This window comes from Sceloporus occidentalis, unplaced genomic scaffold (assembly GCF_023333645.1).
Source record: "Sceloporus occidentalis isolate IW3139 unplaced genomic scaffold, rSceOcc1.0.p SCAF_476, whole genome shotgun sequence".
Lineage (NCBI taxonomy): Eukaryota > Metazoa > Chordata > Lepidosauria > Squamata > Phrynosomatidae > Sceloporus > Sceloporus occidentalis.
The window spans coordinates 151,355-173,878 of NW_028317456.1; the positions used below are offsets into that span (position 1 = coordinate 151,355).

The 22,524-nt window shown below is 43.4% G+C and overlaps 1 protein-coding gene across 1 annotated transcript in view; it reads left to right on the plus strand.

Annotated features, from left to right (window-relative positions):
* The window catches only part of LOC149271652 (transcription factor IIIB 90 kDa subunit-like), a 52,560-nt gene extending 51,422 nt beyond the window's left edge, over window positions 1-1,138 (plus strand). Inside the window, exon 20 of the mRNA XM_089507236.1 lies at window positions 891-1,138. Coding sequence (XP_089363362.1) covers window positions 891-1,138 — 248 coding nt within the window. The remainder of the gene's footprint in view (window positions 1-890) is intronic.
* Window positions 1,139-22,524: the final 21,386 nt, after the last annotated feature.

A 22,524-nucleotide genomic window follows, 5' to 3' on the forward strand; every position in this document is an offset into this window, starting at 1 on the left:
CCATACAACTGAATATTATATCCGATTAGCGCTTGGTGCGGAGGCAGCTTATTTTTATGCCCGAGAGCAACCTGTGAGTATTAGCGTTAAGTCGCGGTTTAAAACAACCCGGAGACTGGAAATGGGTTTACCTCTTAGGACCTCGGTACACAGAGAGAATAAATAAATGCATGCGCAAAGAAATGGAACCTCTTCCGTGAAACGGTGCTGAGAAGGTCACCAAAACGTTTACCGGGTCCAGTGGTCGGCGACCAGATCGTTACAAGGTGGGCCGTGTCACCAAGATTCCCTCCTCCCTGACCTTAGACTTTTCACAATATGACCCTGTCCATTGGTGTAACTGTTTAGCAACATTGTATCTACCGGATCAACTTCCTACCCTGACGTTCTCTCCCTTCTCCACCATCACCCTCAAGCAACTTAACAATAGATGAGAGATAACTTAATAATCACGCCGCTGGAAGGCGAATTGCCTCTATTTGCCCCACCGCTAGAACAGTTAAGTATTTGCCTTTTAAGAATCTCTCCGCTGTGTCATTCCAGCTCTCAGACACAGGTGGACACCGGTTACAAGGAACGTGGACTTGTGAATAGTTCACGTGGCCGGGATTCCTGTATTAGCGGTCGGACACAAGCAATGATCTCACCCGGCAGCGTATTTCTTATCCATAGCTGGTGAAAACCCTTCAGATGCGAAACCTCCGTTGTTCTGCGCTTTCTGTATGTTGCACGGCCCTTAATTGCAGTGAGATAAACGCCTTAATTTAGAAGAAATTACGTTTATGAAGAATGTCCGTTTGAGGCTTCCAGGAAGCACCTGTCTGCCGTCTTAGTCTGGAGGAGAGCCAGCCCATAACACAGAGTCCCTGCCGGCCCTATTACCCGGACAGGGACCTCCAAAGCACAGAGTCCCTGCCGGCCCTATTACCCGGACGGGGACCTCCAAAACACAGAGCCCCTGCCGGCCCTATTACCCGGACGGGGACCTCCAAAACACAGAGCCCCTGCCGGCCCTATTACCCGGACGGGGACCTCCAAAACACTGAGCCCCTGCCGGCCCTATTACCTGGACGGGGACCTCCAAAACACTGAGCCCCTGCCGGCCCTATTACCCGGACGGGGACCTCCAAAACACTGAGCCCCTGCCGGCCCTATTACCTGGACGGGGACCTCCAAAACACTGAGCCCCGTGGTCATATTTAAAATGCTTAACTTATCCATCGGAGATTAATTTAAGATTTAATTTCACTTTAATTTGTCGATGCTGATGGTCATGTGATTTCACGGACAATTCTATTTCTGTGCCACAGAGCTTACAGTCTAATTAATTTGTCCCAAATGTGACCGTGGCGTGTGACGAAACCTCCCTCTGCTCAAATCACTGGAGATGGTCAGGTGTCCAAATACTTCTGGTCATATAGTGTACATAAAAGAACACATACACAATAGTTACCTTTCTTTCAGGTTATTTGTTTTAAAACACAAAAAAACCCCAAGTTCATCCTGGGTAGAAAGACTGGCGTATTTTCCAACGGACCAAATTCTAATCTGATATTTTTGTCACCATTTGTACGCCTTAACGCAAGCTGGCACCTAATTAGAATTCCCTACAATTATCACGGTCATGGAAAGAAAAAGAAAAAAAAAAATAGCTGATAATTCATCTCGGAGTTTGTGCAGAACCAAGAACAGACCATCGTAATTATTCTAATCAAGATATATTTTCCCTTCCAGGGCACGGCTCTGCGGAAGCTCCGAGGCCTGAATGCATTTTAACATCGTGCCCCTTTCTCTTTCTTAGAAACAAATAGCTCTGATGGCTGTAAATGTTCGTCAAAAAAGCCAAATAATAGCACAAAGAAACAGCTCCTCGCAGAAAAAGGAAATGTTAATAGACTTTTTACTATATTTTCTAAGAAATTGATTTTTTGGTAGAATTACTGGAAATAATGTTCCCCAGATGATATATTTATTTCACTCAGCTTTACGCTAGACGCTGGGAAGGGGCATTTTGGAGAATAATTTTCCAGTTGTCACATGTTCCCTGTGGTGGCGAGTTTCTGAACACAACGTCCGGGGCTGATACTTTGGGAGATACATTGTAACCTCGCGAAAAGTTCAGGGGCTCTTCTCATTGCCTTAACCTTCCTGGAGGAAAGAGGTCTTACAAAGAAGGAAGAAAGAAGAAAGAAGAAAGAGAGAAATCACCTGGCGCTATAAAGCCCATTTCTGATCACCAATTACCACCCCTCCACGGAGAAGAGGGAAGGTTGGAGGACACAAATTGTGGAGCTTCCATATAACTTCAGACTCTTGTAGTAACGATTCGATGATAAACGCTGTACGTCATTCACCAGGTTCTGCTTCCTGCGTAAAACAACATTTGAAATGAATAAAGGGGGGTTTGCCGATGGGTCCGACACACGTATCAACTCCGAGCGGGGAAGACCACGCGGTCCAGGCTTTATCTGCCGCTCCAGGCTTCCTGCCGTAGAACTCTCGGCGTCTCGGGTGGGATGCGGTCTATGGAGAGGTCACTTAGGTTACCATAATTTTTGATTGAAGAAAATTGAAAATATTCCGATATTATTTTTGTTTGAGAAGGAACGGGGAGCAGAACGCGAGTCCATGGTTAGATGTTGATAAAGAATGGATGCTCTAGACCAGTTTCAAACTATTCAGAAACGTTGGCCTGAAACTGGAAGCTATTAAAATAATAACGAGGTGCGCTGCCCTGTGTCACGGAACATCTCACAGGCCAGGTTTTGAGGGCCATTAATCGATATCAATGCAGGTCGGTGATTCGTTTCATCTCGATTTAAGCCTCCTGTGCAAAGTTATGTAAATCCAGAAACCCTCAGAGACTAAAATCCGAACCCCTTGGTACAACGTATCCGGTGGGGGTGATAGTGAATTCTATAACTTTACTGCCCTTACTGCGAATCAATGTTTCTGCAATGGATTTAAGAGATCTTAATTCTCTATCAGCAGAGCAGGCGGCTGTAAGATGCGTTCAGACAAGGACCCTTCCCTTGCTTCTCCTGGATCCCTTCTCTGACACGGCTGTGTTGCTGAAAGAGTTAAATATATATATATATATTAAACTGTGTTTCTTCCTAGTATTAGCCATTTGTGGCCGGCTCCTGCGGCTCCTTTATGAATATAAAGCATCCTCAATCATAAAATGAACACTTAATTATGATGGAGGGCGCAGCGGTTTTCCTGCAGTTGCACATTTTTAATATATAAAGGTGATGATACCCGCTGGATGAGCTTCACATAACTCACGGTACGGTTAGCGTGACGGCCGCGGAGGTGCCAGCTGGAACGAGGCATTAACCGCTTCACGGCTGGCTGTCTAGCTGCCGCTCGCAGAACGTTTTTTTTCTTTTCTTTTTGGGACCCAGAGACTTTTCCCAACGGTAAATCTTGCGGGTCCTTTAAACATGAAGACCTTTTGACCGTTGATATGATCTGGTCCCCGTCCAATCGTGTTGAACATATCGGCAAAGCTCTTGGTAAGATTTACGGTGAGAGGGACCTCAACGTCTCTTGTTTTAGGGAGGTCCAGCTGGGCTTTTAAAATAGTTTATTCCATTATTTATATATTATATATATATATATATATATATATATTGAATTTGACTTTTTATCCACATTCTCTTCTTGTGACTACATTTCCACCTTTGTTGCCGGACACCATTTTTGTGACATGTATATACAAACACCTCTTCCTTTGTTCCATCTGTCAGAGGCGTAATCGTCTCGTTACGAAGCTCATGTGATAACGGGTGGGAGGTTTATTTATTTGTTCTACCCGATCATTCTAGCCGTCGAGAGTCCTCTCTTCGTGGGTTCCGTTGATAGGGAGCTCGGCGGCGTGAAGGATATTCCGCGAATCCTGCCGATATTTGGAAAGGAGCGTGCGTTAGTGAATAGATAGATAGTGTCTTTGGTCTCCATGGCGAACGCAAACTCAACGCGCGGAGTAGACGGAGCGTTGGGTAATAACCGGGCCGGGGCCGAGTCTGATCTGTTACTCAAACCGCATGAAAGGAGATCCACGAGGATGACTCACGGCTCAAACAAACGCAACGTAAACAGCTTTTCAGAAAGGGCTTTGAAGTCTCTTCGCAGAGAATGTTTACAAGCAGAACGCAGCAAATTATTTGTTTAAAGCTGAATGGCGAGTCGGTGCCCTTACTGTCGGCGCGATGCGATCAAAGCGGCCTGGCTGCGACGTGCATCTAATCCTTTTAAAGAGATAGTGAACATTTTTTCATTGAGACGTTAGAGAAATCCCGATTTGCTTCATTTTTTAATAATCTCTCAGAAGCTGCCGGCCGGTCGGCCCCATTTGGCCACCGATGCCAGCTTCCATAAAAGTGAATCTCTCCAAATTAATCTAATTCATTGATAAGGGAAAAATCACAAGCTATAGCTTATTTTACGCAACGGACTTAGGCCCCCATCCCCCATCCCGGTATTTCTTTACGTCCCCCCGCGTCTTTGACTTGAAGGTTTCACGCGTTGCTTTGTGAAACGTAATTATACAACGTAACAAAGCGAGGCCGCTCCTCGTTATCCGTCTGACATCATTACAACCGAGGAGCCGCATGCGCAGCGACCTTCTAACGATCTAAATTAGACAAATCCACCGATAACGTGATTAACCCAGCTCTGCGGACAAAGCCGACTTCTCTGAAAATAAGGAATTTCTTCAAATTTATCCTACACTGAAATGTCCCAAAAATGCTAAAAATGAAGCTGCGCGCGAGATAAAATCCAAGATGATATTCCTCATATTCCACGCGACTAATCAGGAGACGCATGAATGCCTTTCTCCTGATCACAAAAGGACCCCGTTTTTCTAAAATACATATATTATTATTATTATTATTGTTTTTTTTTCTTGCTATATTGTTTATAATAATAATAATAATAATAATAATATAAAGAGAGCGAAGAGAGACATTTAAATACATAAAAACATTTAACAAAGCACCGGAGGGAAGATTATTTCAAAGGAGGAGAAAAGAGACCAGAATCTAACACTAGAGGCTCAGAGGCTGAGATGGCATGGAAGGAAGTTTTACTTTACTGAGGGGGTGGTAGATAAGTGGAGCATCCTTCCAGCAGAGGTGGTAGAGGGTAATACAGCGAGGGTACAGGAGCAGGATCCAAAAAAACTTTTTTTTTTTTTTCTTCCACGAAACGCACAAAACATTTACACAAAAAAGGGAATCGAGCGAAGATCGGCTTTATCTTCTGTTAGAGAAACTCAATTCAGTGTAATTTCCCACCATAGAATTCCGCAGCAATTCCCTTTATCTGGGAAAAACACATTTCTAAAATATTCCATAAACAAAGTTTTTTGGGGGGTTTTAAGGATGGAAATGCCATTACTTTTCGGAGGGGGGTCTTCCTCTCCCCGTATATCAGTAACCCGAGTGATAGATTTATGAGCCGTATCTTTCCAAAACCCATAAGAAAAAGCCGTCTGCTCCATAATAAATGTTATTTTTTTTTCTTTCCGATGACCTCATATCACGTTTCCAGGCTTCAGAAATGTGGCTCAGCGGGCGACTTCGGTATCAGAAAAAAAAACCAAAACACCAGAATTTAATCATTTTCCAGGCACCTAAATATTTAGGGCTGCTGCTCAAAACGGGGCTAGATCTCCCCAACCGGCCCCTTTAACGTTACGGAGGGCCGCGTTGAGCTGACACAGCCCCAAAGCGTTTATGCCCGGGACCATGTGTAATCAAAAGGCAGAATGCCTCATACCCTGATGTCCCGCACAGAGGGGAGGCTGATGGGTGCCCCTAAACTCATTTTCCAATACTTTGTGAAATAGGAGCATTTCTAAGCCAAAAAGTTCTATTTTTTAACCCAAAAACATTGTGTTTTTTCCCCCCAGACTCTGTCCAGGAGCGTCTGGTGATAATATAATTGCGCTCGGTGTCTCTGCGTCTCCAGATCTGACGTATAAACGCGTTTGCCCCCCTCTCGTGTGATAGACACCGCTCTTTGAAGTGTCTCTATTGTTGGGATTGTTTAGAACTCGTTTTTAGAACTTAAGGTTCTTTGACATGAAAATAAAGCTCCTTATCTTATTTCCCTTAAATGATGTCATCCTTTAATCACCCTTTCCTTTTTTTCTCTATTTCTCTAACGCTTTTTTCCCCCTTGAACTGTGTTTTTGACAAATTTACTAAACCCATCTGTGAGTAAATTATCCGTTCAAAGCCAGAACTGATTGATTTTCTACTTCAAACATCGTGTTTTTCCCCCTTTCCTCTAATAACGGAGATGGAACGGATCCCTCCGATTCCCAGAGACGATCCGAAAAGAAACGCTAACAATATCAAGCACGCGTTCATGAGCACAGGTGAGATTAGCAGCTTGCAACATAGCTTCACAGAACCCGCCGGCAGATCGGCCCCCGTCTAGTCGCCCGTTTCTCCTGCTGTAAAGGCTCGAACCTTAATCAGTCGTTGGTCTCGTCTTAGATTCAGGAGCCGTACGTCTATCCCATGCATGTTTAATACCCTCACTGTATTACCCTCTACCACTTCTGCTGGGAGGCTGTTCCACTTCTCCACTTCCTCCAAACCGAACATACTGAGATCCTTTAGTCTTTCCTTATAGATCTTATATAGCGTTTGGACAACAGCCCTTTTGTATCCTACGTAAAACGCCTAGAAGTATGAATAATGATATACGATATATATATATATAGAACATATCTGATTGCTGTATACGCAGACATGTGGCGTATCGTCCGTAGTAACCATACGCATATCCCTCGTATCTGTTCCGGCAATCGCCGTCAGTCACAACAGAGCGAGTCGGAGAGAATTCCGGAGGAAAGGATCAAGTGGCTGTAAACCCTTTTAGCGCTTCACAAAGCGATGGTGGCCGCTTCGATCCGAGGGCTCGTCAATAAATACAATATGGAGCCTGCGATGTGATACGTTAACCGGGAAACGGCGGCATTAACCCGACCCGACCCCTAAAGCCAAAGGTCTGCAATTCCCACGCGGTTCGCAGATTCACACAATACGTAGGAGAATGACACCGACGGGGAGGATTGAACGAAGAAAGAGAGCGGCTGTGTCTCGAAAGGTCGCTTCATCCCATAAAATGACTTTATTATTCCGAAGACCAGGGTCTATTCCTTAAGAAAAAAACCCCCACAATTTATCTAAATATCTACTCATTACTCAAAACTTTCAGACGATGGGGGGGGGGGTCATACGGAATTCTCAATCGCAGAGATTAATAACGTTTTAGCGAATTGGGACCAAGGACTTTGATGTAAGTCTCACGAGGGTCCCGGTAACTTGTCTGAAAAGCGTGGGGGTTTTTTTGGGGGGCGATTTTCTGTTAATCCTGGATTTAAATTAGAAGTGATGAAGAGTTAGACGAGGCAGCAGCATATAATTAGCACGGCTCGTCCGAGGCAGATCGGAGTGAGGTGGGAAACCGTCCCAATTACCAGAATTTCCTACACTTGGCGCTCGTTAAAATGAAACCCCTCTCTGCGTTTTGCACCATTAAAACGCGTTGATTGGAATAATTAGGTTTTATCCTCCACGTTAATCACTTTGTTCCAGGAAGCGTTTGTAAAGTGACCCAGATTAATAGTAATTTATGTTCGTTAAGAGCCGCTATTAATAAGGTGATATAGCGTCGGCTACCAAGCGGTCCATCCAGACCGGCAACGGATTATAGAAAACCCCCGTTACTCTGTATACACCAGCCGCCATCTTGTTGCCCCGCCACAGGGTATAAATCGGCCGTCGCCCTGAGGTATCTGTGATAATAGCGGTACGGAGGGACCTGCGCGGCCGGAAACAATCTCTAGCGCTAGAGGCTCATGCGCCGTCCGCTAAAACAACGCGGGGAGAGAACAGAAAGTGGCTTCCAACTTCCTGCTTGGGCTGACCAACGGGATTCCGATACAGCCTGCACTGAGGGATCATGGGAAATGGTGGGGAAAGAGGTTTTCATGCTGGCTTCCGTTATGGTTTTAGCTCCTTTATTGTTTTTATTTCCTTTTCCGAGATGGTGGTAAATAAGTGGAACAGCCTCCCAGTAGGAGTGGACGAGACCAACGACTGATTAAGGTTTCAGTCTTTACAGCAGGAGAAACGGGCAGACTAGACGGGGGCCGGATGGGGCCGATCCGCCGGCGGGTGCTAGGTTTCTCTTTGACCCTTTAATAAGAACAGCCGATAAACCCACTTTGTAAATTCATCGCATGGCTGCTTGACAAACACGCGGGTTAAAAGGCTTGCAGACACTTGTCTTTTTATTGTGTTTTGTCATCGGATCTGTCCGCGGGGGGGGGGGGGGCACTCGAAGGAAACCCTATTTAACGTCTATTGACACGTCCGCGATGACATCATTCGGTTTTTCACGAGATGACTCATTATTGGGAACGGAGGCGGCCGTAGTCCATTAGCCGTAGCTCCCCAGAACAAAAAGAAAAGCATTACGTCAAGGTGACCGAATGCAGATCTCCTTTTCTTTCTCGGGAAAAAGGGTCCCATTGATGTGCCGGAGCTCACAAAAGAGGGTCTTGTCAGAAAGCACAATGGAGAATACTTTAGAGCCAAGTCCGGTGCAACGGATCTTTGAAGTCGAGGTAGAAAACTTGTAGCCATTGATGCGGATCTTTAAGATTTCATCGTTTCACGGGATGTTTTAAAAAGACTTTTCCTCCTTCTGTTTCAATCTCACCCACTCCTGACAGAATTACATGAAACGTAAACTCTGGAATTAACCCCTGACCCTGCCTTTCAGATGTTAGCTTTTCCCTTCTGTCTGATCAGCCGCTTCTTTATCTTTAAAACATCCCATAAAACACTCGTCTCCTTCTGCCGAGTGACTTCATAGAGCAGTAGTTACAAAAACAGCTGTTCCCAACCATTAGGTCATTTCCCCCCCCCAAAAAATAAAACCGTGCAAAATACCAGGGGGACGGAACAAGATACATTTCAATGACGAAAGATTCCATTCGTTACATAATCCCCGCGCCACTCAATGCTCGGAATGCTCGGCGCTTTAGCATTCACAGGGTTAACTTTAATAATAACGAAAAAGACTTTTTAATGAAATCCTATTGTTTTCAGAGAAAAGTCTGCCGATTCTCTAAAGCCAATTCCAAAAATTATCTATCGAGGAAGTACAAGATTTCATTATTCTCTTTTTTTTTTTTGGGGGGGGGATTCTCAAGACTATGCTCAGAAATTGTTAGATTTATATTTTTACTTTAAAATTTAGCAATATTGCGTATAAAATTTAGCAGAAAATAGGTCTATTAGGCTTATTCACTAAAACGTTAAGGTTTAACTCAACTGAACAGACTTGACTTCAGTCGCATGCCCTCACAGAGAACAACAACTAGCGTCATCAACAAAATACGCTGTTTGCCAGTCCATGTGCCCCAGGGACCCCCTCTCACGCTTTTATGCACTGGGTGGGGAACGAAGGTTGGGCAAATCCTATTACCCAAGGCAGGGGTTGGATCATCTTTCCCCACCCGGTGCACAATGAGGCAGGGGAGTAATTAAATAGCCTTAAAAATATGGATTTCATTTTGGAATTAATCTCATTAATTGGATGAAAATATATTCTAAAATCCAATTCTTAATAACTATAATCGGTATATTCTTGTAATAACGGCCCCTGTTATATTTCGAATCAAAATTCCCCGCTATAACACTGGAAAATGGAACAAATTGGGTAGTTTGAGTAAATATAGCCGGTCCTTATATACGTTTTAGGCATCTGTAATATATATCACCGAGGTATGTCACGTAAGGGCCTGCGTTGATACAACGGATCTAATTAAAATTGTATAATGGAAACCGTGTAGATTTCGCTTCTATAAGCTCGTGGGTTACCGTGACTACCCTTAAGACAAATGTAAAATCCGAGAGACCTCGGAAATGCCACGCGTCCCGCCATCCGCGCCATAATTGCCGCAAGCGACTGCTGCGAGAATCCGCCGAACTCGCGGCTTGCTAAGTGTGTTGCGTTCGCTGACCTTTCCTGACTGCAGAGAACATGGGAAAGGTTGCGCTCGTTACGTATTAATCTCTCAACGACCGATCGCCGGTAGAGGACGCGTGCGAGAGGATACGTCAGTCTGTCCTTTTAGTACGCAGACAGACGCGGGACGGGACACGACCACCATGTACTCCTTTCTACCAGCGATTTAGCGTCAGCTGCCACCCTGTACTATCCTTGGTCGAGAGTCGGAGACATCGGTGGGATGTTACAAAGTTGCCGTTGGTGTCTCCATCATTGCCCCAGCCGATAAAAGCGATGCTTGATGTCCCGTTAGACAATTTTGTTTCCTAATTCAAAGAAATATGTTCTATTACGGAGGATCTGGGGGGGGGGTAAATTCTCTATTGACTGCTGATGTCACAGGGTTGTGAAATTCAGAGATATGCAGGTTTTATGTAGGAAGTTGCCTAGGACTTGCCGACGACTTTGGGTTGTGGGTTAAGCTCATAACTTGGACTCGGATATTATTACGAGACGGGAACAGAAGGCTGTGACTTCTACGGGGCAAGAAGAGCAGCTGCCCACGGCGCTGCAAGGTGAGGGGCGATCCTCGGCCACCTGGTGGCAATACCCCTGCACCCCCTCCGCTTCCAGGGGTAGATGTGATGCCAGCCAGGGGCAGGAGCTCCGGCATTGGAGCACAGAAATTTAGGGACAAAAAAAAACTACAAATTCGAGCCACAAAAGAATGCCCAAAAACAACTTCTTTGACGTAAAACCGTGGATTGGGGCATGGACCACGTTCTCTGATACTTTATTATATTAACTGTGCCCTTCCTTCACCCCCCCATATGGAGGGGATATGGATCAGAATCTGACAATTTATATTTTCTATGCTTCTTATTTTCTATTTGCAAGAAAAAAGCCCTTGCGATACACAGCAGAGAAGACGCGGGGAGCTTCTTTCACCGTTCCCCGTGTGTACATAATGCTGTTTTTTGTTCTGAACACAATGAATCGTTTAATATATTCAGAAACCAACAAATAATCCGAACCGAAATGATTTCGAGCAGGTAATGGCGCTAAGTGCCTGCTCATTACGTGAATAATAACAACATGTTTCTTCCCAAATGATGAATGCTGGGTGAAGAGGTCCCCCCCGGCTCGTGTAACGAGGGCGGCGGAGAATAAAGTAACGCAAAAATAGTTTATCGTTACGACGGATCGCGCTGCTTTCATTCAACGCTTCGGGGACTAAAGGCGGCGTTAGAAACATCGCTAGCAATCAGACTCTTCCCAGGAATAATTCTACAATCGAGTCAATTTATATCTTTCTTAATAAAAATGGCGGGGATATTAAATTGTCATGTGATACAAAACCAAGCACCGATAGGCTGTTCCAATCGAAACGGAGAAACCGTCCATGAAATAATAAAAAGTTTGCTGGAAAGTACAATCGATGTTCTGTCTAAGTGGCACAACACCTTTAATGCGCCTGCAAAGCTGACTGGTCACTTGTTCCGGCAATATATAAATTACTTTACATTCGATAAACCCATTTATTTAACAAAGATTGCTTATTTTAATCTGGAAATTACTCATTTCTCAAGCAGCAGCAGCTTTAACTTGCTGTTCCTAGGATCGGTATGATTATTCCTCCCCACTCATTCATCCCCTATCGTTAAGCTGCTGCTCGTTGTTGATTGGTTCAGGTAGCCTTCATCAGGACAGGAAATAATTAGGATATTACATTGCTGCGGAATACGACAACGCTTTATAAATCAATAAATACGGATCTCTGGCTAATATTTACCTGTCCAACTGAAATCGTCATTCAGGCGATGATTAACTCATTAAGGGGGGGGGGGGGTTTGGATATATATATATATGGATGTATATATGTATATTATATATACAGGACATGCTCGGTAAAGGCTTAGCGTGTAGATCTGCTTTTGCCGTGTGCCAGATAGGATGCGTGTTCTGTATTAATGTTCTTGCCGTGGTTTTCTATCCACATCCTGGTTTTTTTTTAATGTGATCCATGGGCGTTGGTTGAATAAACATCTAGATTTCTGGCTCAAAATCACTCATTATCGTCAACGAGTCAATATTTACCCCGTATTCCAAGCACGAAACTCTGTGACATTAAAAGGGGATTTATTGCGGATAAATCGAAGCATGAAGAGAAACGGACTCGCTTATTAAGTCGATTTGCCCCTTTTGAACTGTTTGGGAAAAGTTTTCTCTCTCCAAATCCTGGACGCTTTTGTAGATTAGAAAACTTTTTATGCCGTTTTGTGAACAATGTTTTTCACCGGCTTTTTTTTTTTTTTTTTTTGCAATTTAGTGATATTTTGGAGGATTTTATGAAAGTGATTTTTTGCATTTTTTATGCTTTTTTGGAAATCAGTTTTGCTGCTTTAGTGTATACACAGCCTGTTCTGTTCAGCCGCATTTTACAACAGTTTGGTTACACTTTACTGCATCTCGGTTTCCAAGGACATAATCCTGGGGCACATAGGCGAGCGTGTTGGTTGCCCCATTGGTTACCCAGTACGTAGACAGAGGAGTCGTCCTGGGATACAGCATTATATATATTATGAATGCACAGAATACTGTGCAGTCGGGTCTTCACAATGCATATTTAGTTCACTGTTTTTATTTTTACACCAAGAGATCCATAGACAAGTGGAACAGCCTCCCAGCAGAAGTGGTAGAGGGTAATACAGTGCATGGGATAGGCATACGGCTCCCGAATCTAAGACGAGACCAGCGACTGATTAAGGTTTGAGTCTTTACAGCGGGAGAGACGGGCGACTAGACGGGGGCCGGATGTTTCTGCGTTTTCCCGGAGATCTCTTACGGTTTTCATTTCTGGTCTCAGGAGATTCCAGCGGCATTAAATGGGTTAACAGAGTGACCGAGGGTCAGAATACCTCGTTTCTCCCCCACCCCGTAACCGATAGAACCATCGTGCCGCCGCGTCGTGTAATCCGCTCTTGGAAAAAGACAGTCTAGCTTTTAAATTATTGTGTCATCCAAGACGCTGTAATGAAATATCCCGTCTAACGCGGAGCCGGATTACAGAGCCGGAGTCCATTTGCTGATTTGAAAACCTTACTGTACGGAGGCGCGCATGATCTATGCTCTCCCCGGGCAGTTAGCTGTCTGTTGTGACATCGCTTCTCCGCGACGATATTAAATAAGCTTGAAATATAATATCTACGAAGAACTTCACTCCTTCTCAGAGACGCTGTCACAATAAAGCCAAGTAGAAAAGCAGATCTGAAGAGGGTCTTATTCGCTTAACGAGGGGGGGCTCAGGCAGAGGAGAGGACGCTAATCCCGGTTCTTTCTCGATAGGATAACGAAGACGTGGCCTCGGGGGGGTCATTACGAGGTAAAGTCTACTTCTTTTCATTGAAGACTACAGCTGAACCACAAAAAAAAGAAAAAGAAATCCTGCGATCGGGTTTCTCTGGAAGACAGGAGAGACGATAGCGAGGCGTTCCTGAAACCGAAGTGAATTCAGGACAAACACACGATTAAAAGATTTATGTTTTGGTTTAAACAATCGGTCAGGCCAATTCAAAAATAATGCATAAGGAAGCCGAAAACGATGTTTTACACATTATCTCCTAATTTTACTTTTCCATCTGTGATTGTTGTTTAAAACGGGTTGAAGAGACCCAACGCAGAAAACAGAGAATTTAACAGCAGATCGGCCCCCGTCCGGTCGCCCGTTTCGCCTGCTGTAAAGACTCAAACCTTAATCAGTCGTTGGTCTCGTCTTAGATTCAGGAGCCGTATGTCTATCCCATGCATGTTTAACACCCTCACTGTATTACCCTCTACCACTTCTGCTGGGAGACTGCTCCACTAATCTACCACCCTCTCAGTAAAGTAAAACTTCCTTCCATCCCATCTCAGTCTCTGATCCTCTAGCGTTAGATTCTGGTCTCTTGTTGTAACTTTTCTCCTCCTTTTGAATAAACTTCCCTCCTGTCTTTTGTTAAATCACTATTTAAATTACCGGACACGTTGAATATTTCACTGAAAAAGTCTCGTTATACGGATACTTTTTCCTATAACTAATAATAACGCGGGAACATCACATTCTAAATTAGAATCCTCTCTGAAATAAAAGAGCAGGATTCTAAAATAAGCCATTTCGAGATGAAAATGTTATTCCTATTAGAGCTAATCATTATTTTATACTTTTATGAAGATTGTTAGGAATGGATTTAGAGATTTTTTGTTTCCTCCTGGAAAGTTCAAGATGGGTAAAAGGTTATAAAGATATTTCTGTTAAAAAGAATGATTTTTCCTGCGCAGATCGAACGCCCTCCTATACTGCTTATTTAATGAGAATGGATGGGCGGGAGGACTAATATATATATATATATATATATATCACACACACACATACATACATACAGACAAATCATATGGGGAATAAGGGCACAGACAAGGTAATAATAGCGGGGCGCAGAGGAAATGCAATAAGGAACTCCATTTAAAGTGATTGGGTTGGAATGGGAGAACCAGAACAAATAAAACGGGTCAGAACAGATCAGGTAGACTGGAGTCGGTAAACGTGACCAGAGCAGGCAACCAGAGTCGATGAAATAAGCCGATTCGGCCAGCTGCGGGAGCCCCGGGGGATAAACGGACAAATTAGTTTCCCCCGTCCTTCCAATTTAATCCAATTCTACAATTTATTGATCTGCCAACGACATCATCAGCCCACGCGACTGCCAGGGGCAAAGCAATCTCACGTTATTAATAGCCACCTAATTAGCACAGTTTAGCTTTGGAGATTAGGATCATTTTAACAGAATTTGTCAACACTCCAAAAAAAATGTCTTGTACGTGCCGTACCGACTCCTTCCCGGGTCCCGTCAGCTGGGGCGGCACGGTTCAGAGCGGCAGAACTACAATCGGCCTGAGATCCTCAAGGGTAGGATGGACAGACTGGGCCGTGGCTGGACCGGTGATTTAAATTGGCCAGTGGCCACTAAACGATGCGTCTACGGCATGACGTGACCGGCAATCCGATCTCATTCACGACCAGTCCGGGGGTATTTGAGGCTCGGTCTCGGTCCGTAAACTGCACCATTTAAAAGTTTTACTAAATAAACACAATGAAAACTGGATGTTTAGCGACCTTTCCACGAGTCTCCGCTCCTAAATACAGGAATTTTGTTTGCCGTCCGTCTAGCGACCCAGGAAGAAAAAACAGGATATTATTCAGACCCGAACGCGGACACTAAATCCGCAGGTATGAGCAGCGCCTGTAAAACTAAAGCACACAATTCCCATAAAACATCCCATCGGGAGAGATTTACAAAGGTCTGCCGACTAGTGAGATACGATTAACGTGGTTGTAACCCTGGTCATGTTTGTATTATAATTAGAAGGGATTGAAACCGTTACTTAAGGAGTAGTTACTTTCAGTTGCGTCTGAAACGACAGGCGTAGCTCATCGGCTGATCGTGTCCGTGATAAAATAATAAAAAAAAAAAGGTTTATTTATATCAATGGGCATAAAATTTGCGAACATTTGAATTTATACGGGGTAAGTAGAGTTATTCACGGCTTATCCGAAATTCCGGACGTACCCAAAAGGTCAGTAAATTAAATTTGCCTGAAAAATGAACCAAAAACGAAATAAAAAACATTTGACCGAACCTTTTTTGGTCCACGAGCACACGTCTGATTCTATACCATTAACTTCCTCTGACGGCAGGCAAAGTTACAGGTCCCCCTGATATTAGACATATTTTTCAAACATATTTAACATATTATTAAATAATTAACATTTAAATTTCCTGTGTAAGCCGGCCTTTCCTTTGTATGAATATTTACTATGAATATTTTTTTTTTGCATGAAGCTACAAATCCCTCCAAACATAAATTACCAGCTTTTAGTACCCCTGAACAAATCAGAGTTATCCGCGCTACGGCTTAATTACCACTTCAAGTATATATATATAAAAAAAAACAAAAAAAAAAACACTTAAAATAAAATGTTTTTAACTTATTTTGAGCAAGGCTCCCTTTGGCTCTATAAAAGTTAGCGGTCGTCCAAGGTGGATCTGAAATGAATCGGATCCACGATCCCCGTTCTTACTGCAGAGAAGCCATCAAGAGATGTCAGGAAGTTCAACCATAAACATTATTGCTTCCAAAGAAATAGAGGCAAAATGCAAAAAAAAATAATAAATAAATAATAAATGAATCCACCTCCGATTTGTTTTCCCGACTTATAAAATGTCACTGGTGTAACATTCGCAACACATCGGATCTCAGGAGAAGGTCAGCGGTTCCATTTTACTTTGACAACCAAAAGATGTTAACAGCCTGCAAAAATATTTTTTCATGGATTGGTGATTCTTCCTAAAAATAAAAAAAAAAAACCAAAAAAAAAAAACGGTCATCTGCTTTCCACTGAGTCAGACTCGACGTTTGCCAAGTTTTACTGCGGATTCGGAGAATATTCTCACATTGCGAGAGGAACATTAAGACGAAGTCAGAAAAAAACATCGCATCTTGATCATTCGCGGAAAAAGAGATATATATATTATACATACGCGTCCTTGTGTGTATACATCTCTCATCAAGCTTGAAATATTTGTCACAACGAGAAAGAAAGAACCTCACGACATTAAAAAATAAAAGCCCACGCCTGATTTTGCGGGGTGGATTAGCATAACTCAGCTGTCGCCTTCCATTTGTCACAATCGGTGGCGGTTAAACTCCCGGGAGAAGAGAAAGCGTGTGAATGATGCCTAGACTGTGCTCGCTCCGACGAGAGGATCGCATTTGCGGGAACGTGTTTTAAAAGAGATAACGGCAAATTAGGCGCAGCAAACATATGGCCCTCGAAACAAATTTGTAGTCCCTCCTGTAAGAGTTTATTTTCGTGGAAGCGCCGCCATGGGACGTCCTTCTGAAAGAACGGGCAAAGACCGACGACTTGAATATAGAGTCAACAAATTGACGTGGAAGGCACCATAACCAGGTAGGATGGTTATTGGTTCTAGGAAGAGAAGGTAATTTAATAAATTTCACTACCCCCCCTTGAGTTTTGGTGGAGAGAGAGCCCAAAATGCCAAAATCTCAATGTGTTCCACAACAGCTGGGTGAATATAAATAATTTCATTACATTCGAGTAACGTAGTCATTTAGGTTGGAAGATAAAAAACAAATACCCAAGTCCATGAATTTAACTCATTGAAGGGATTTCCCAAAAAATGGGGAAAAAAAGTCTCTCTTGACCCGGAAATGTCATCTGATTTCTCATTGGATCAACCAGCTAACAAATAACGATTGTTTTGTGGACCATGAGGCTGGCTTATACCTCCCCCAAATACATAAAGCCCTACGTGATGGAAGATGGAACCGTTCCTCTTAACTGCCCCATCGTGAATGTCCCGCTGGAAGGGTTTGTTTCGGCGGAGGCTTATTGTCACGATGATGTGGCCTCGATTGGATGCCAGACAGTTTTTCCCCCTCTTGTAGGTTTTTAGAGTCGGAACGAGGATCGGCGAAATAAAGAAACCATGATATTAGATTTCCAAACCATTTCTGCCCCCCGCCCCCATGACTTTTATTTTAACACGGTTATGTAGTTGGAGTCGAAGCCAGCAAACGCCTTCTACCCAAACCCTAACCCAACACTTTGTCATGCCAAATCATGATTAGGAACGAGAAAAAAAAATATATAAAAGGTTTAAAAAAAAATATTATATATATATATATATAAAAAGTAAAAATGAAATGGAATCTGAAACACGAATATAAGAAACCGCATTATATTTTACATAAATTGACTTAATCAATGCAAAGTGAAAAAAATGGGGTGCGGAAGGAGCTCCGTATAAAATATATGAATAATACAAAGACGGGCAGCGATAACCGATATATTGCGTTACAATAAAGAAATCCCTTCAATCCAAACCCGGAGTGTCAGCCGCCCACCAAAGCTACCATTTCTACAAATTGCCGGAGAATTGTTCCGGTTCTGAGGGATCGTGACTCTAACGGGTCATTAATTATGGAACGCAGTAACGTTACTTAGTATCTACCATTAATTCATCCCTATGAGAACATTACAAGTAACACCGGCCTGGACAGAGGGGGATCTGAAAGTGAAGCGCGCAGCTTTTAGCATCATTAAAAAGATTTATTACACCAATTTATGGCCCGCGCTTTTTTGGTTTTCCATCAGTAATGGCAAAAATACGCAGTTGATGGCATAACCTTAATTACAAATTGATGTATACCCTGAGCGCACCACTTTAACTCCTCCCCCTACGGCTTCCAGAACCAATCAGCTTCTAGCAACCAGGGGAGGAATAACTTAATGGGGGGGGTCACCATGCATACCCCGAGAACAAGACTTTAAGACGGCTATTCCCATTCTAGATACTCAGAATGTGGGTTTCTGAAGTGTCCATACAAGTTATTTTAATCATTGAGCAGCGGAGTATAGATTTATTATATACACCAAGCTCTATGCCGCGGGATTTGGGAGACTGAGCTTTAGGATCATAGGCATTAACCCTCTACCCAGAGAATGTGGTTGGAACAACATAAAGATCAGTTGTTTGTACAATAATCCATCCATGCATTAAGTCAAACGGTGCGCAAAAGAATACATACTACGGGCCTGAAAGAAATATCAACGCCTTTTATACGCATCGGATCGTAAAGCTCTGTGCATATTCTAAGCCTGCTTTGGAAGCTCTTTTGACTTTAAAAATCTCATTGATAATCCTACCTTTAAAAGGTGGGACCTACACGAAAGTCTCTCTTTTATCTGCAAAGAAACAAAAAAAAAAACATTTTTTTACATTTATAAGGTTAGGATCTTGGTAAAATCTGTTTGCTTTACATTAGACCGAGTAAACCGACAGAACAATTAGAACGGAACATTGAAAACTATATTGGAGGCTCCTATATTTTCCTCCTCAAAGAAAATGGTGGTTTATAATTAGTATTTTTTTTTATTTTTATTTATTTTTTAACAAAAATGTAAAAGCAGAGTCGTCCATCAGACTTCAGGTAGTGAGGAACACTTTTTTTTGGCTTTACACGCAGCACCTTACAGAACTTATTGCTCACCTCTTTCAAACTGCCCTCCGTGACCTCGACTGTTCTGTACGACCTGCGGACTCTGATTCCATGTGACGGGACGTAGGCTTTCCGCCGACCTCGAACGGTCATTGACCTCGTTTATGGGTCACTCCGGCCTGCCGAGTCTCTCCCGGATCTAAATCCTCTGGCTGCGGTGAGGTTAACGTGTCCATGCCAGCCAAATAAACCTGCCAGAGACGAGACAAGACAGTTTAATCGATGTTTACAATCGCATCTCTCAATTCTACTTTATTAACATTATTTGTTTTATACAGCACCATAATATTGAGGAAAACAGGACATAACCCAAGGAGGTAAGGAGTTCCTAGCTCAAAGAGCTTACAATCTATTTTCTTTTTACGTAAAGATCCTCTATTTAAAAACACATTATTTATTTGAGAACACGATCAGGAAAAATAGACGTAGCCTAAAAAATAATATAAAATACTGTTTCTGGGTGAGGTTATAGTTTAGAATGTACTTAAATCTCAAGATTCTTCAAGAGAGAAATTGTGCAAATTCTGGAGAATTGCAACGTTTAAATTTTCTCCCTTTTTTTTTTTTTTTTTTTTGCTAGACACGCGAAAAGCACGTCCACAAGCAGAAGGCGTTTAATATGCCAGACCTCTCTCCTCCGTCATCTGTCTCCAGAATCTTCAGTAGCCTCTAAATTAAACTCATTCTGCCGTCCTTTTCGGTGAATATTAAAGAAAGAAGAAAAAAAAAAAAAGAATAATTTATAGCGGGGACATTAATTGTGATAAAACACTGCGAATGTACAGGAATGAGGCATATTGGCCAGATCAAATATTAAAAGTGATAGATGAATGATAGTGATGTATGGAGAGATGGGAGATTAATATCACTTGGCCTCGGAATCCTATTGTGAAACGCTCTTTCGGATCTGGGGATGATAAGACATACTTTATAGTCTGGTCAGGGATCCGGCACACAAATCCACCGATCGTAGGGACTTTTTACCAGCCTCAGCAATCTGTACACGACTCCCGGGGGTTACAGATTTAGCACCGGATATGACGGGGGACGGAGCGATCCTATTACAGCAAAACACAAAGTCTGCAGGGTTATTTACTGTCTGTGAGGTGAAAGGAGTGAAGAAACACAATGGTGCCACATTGCCTTCTCCCTCAGTCACCTTTTGGCAAGCTAATCTTTAATGGGATCAAAGAGGAGAGTCAATCCCATTCTCTATTTTTGTGTTCTGGGGAGTCAAATGGCTAAAACATGTCCCTTTTTGAGACAGAGCTGGGGGGCTGAAGAAGGTGAAAGGACATCAGGGGACATCTGACGGCAAAGGTGGGACCAGGGATTACCGGTGGGTGACATCAAGGTCAGATAGGATCCTAGGCTGTAACAATTTGCAAAAAAGGGTTTTCTAACCATCAATAGCCTTTTAAATTTAAACTCGGATCAGCGAACACAACGTGTCATTGGAACACAGGAGTGATGGGAGTGATAAAGGGCCATTGGAACACGGGAGTGATGGGAGTGATAAAGGGCCATTGGAACACAGGAGTGATGGGAGTGATAAACAGGGCCATTGGAACACAGGAGTGATGGGAGTGATAAACAGGGCCATTGGAACACAGGAGTGATGGGAGTGATAAACAGGGCCATTGGAACACAGGAGTGATGGGAGTGATAAACAGGGCCATTGGAACACAGGAGTGATGGGAGTGATAAACAGGGCCATTGGAACACAGGAGTGATGGGAGGGATAAAGGGCCATTGGGACACAGGAGTGATGGGAGGGATAAAGGGCCATTGGGACACAGGAGTGATGGGAGGGATAAAGGGCCATTGGGACACAGGAGTGATGGGAGGGATAAAGGGCCATTGGGACACAGGAGTGATGGGAGGGATAAAGGGCCATTGGGACACAGGAGTGATGGGAGGGATAAAGGGCCATTGGGACACAGGAGTGATGGGAGGGATAAAGGGCCATTGGGACACAGGAGTGATGGGAGTGATAAAGGACCATTGGAACACAGGAGTGATGGGAGTGATAAAGGGCCTCTGTACGCCTATTAAGAGATTCCATGAAACAATCTGCCTTTCCCAGCTACAATAGTCATTTACAGCATTAACCCCGTCTGCACTGGATTTCTGATCCATTTCATGTTATTTTAATGGACAAAATCGGCTTTTCTTTCAAAAAAAAAAACAAGGACATTTCTAAATGACCCCAGACTTTTGAACATTGGCGGATATAGTCATAGCACTGCGTCCCGGGAAGCCCCCGGACGGTGTCATGCGCAGAAGTTAAATTTAAGGGAGCAAGAAGGTAACTATAGAGAAACCTAAGGGGTTAATAGAAGTGTCTGTTCCAATAAAGCTGCATTAAAGTTATTCACAGAGCACCCATGAGATATGGGCGCATAAAACCAACCTTTACATCTGTCATGGAGGCTTGTCTGGGCCCTGCTGCCTGATATATATACATGTAATGCACATACATGCACATACACAGCCATTCCTGCAGAGATATCCCACATATACACACTGACCGCCATAACACAGACCCCGGCTCCCACCTGCCGAGTTTCTCTTCCAGGGGCCCCAGGTTCCCGGCTGCAGGCTCCTCGCACTTTCTGATCTCTGCCTTTTCCTCACAAGCAGCCAGCCATTCAGCTTCCATTCTCGCTGGCCAATGAAGCAGCTTCTTACTAGCTGAGCCTGTCAGGAAAACAGGAAACAGGAAGTTGGCTTTGCCATCACTGCTAACATGCCCATGATGCAGCCTGAGTCCCTACAAATACCCCAGTTGCAAGAGAGGGCCCCTGTGCACCAAGTGGGCCCCCAGAATAAGTACTGTTTTTGTGCAGACATACTATAGTCATACCTGGGAACTCTCAGGGGTTTTTGCCCCAGTCTCAGGGTGAAGGGGCAGATTTTGAGGATTTGACTCCTTACCATCCCCCCCGCTGTGATCATATATAAGACCCCCAGTTTGGTATGGTGGATATCCCTGCTTGAATGCAGGTGACTCAATGAAGTGTATCTTTAAATAATGACAAGCCAAGGTTTCCATGGCAACCGGTATTAGAGCCATGTGGGTAACACATTTGGCGAGTCGCTACATTGAATCTTCAGGGTGGGCTGTTAAAGTGTTAATATTTCAAGAGTCTCAGGGTTCCTGGGTGCACTACAGCAAGTGGGGGCCCCGGGGCAAATGCCCATCTCCTGGCAGGATGTGACATCACAAGTGACATAATGTGGGCAGAATGTAATGTTGCAAATCCCCATGGAAATCACTAATGGAAACAGGACAAATATTGAGGACTCTTCTTTGTTTATTATTATAATTATTATTAATATTATTTTTTATTTTAATTA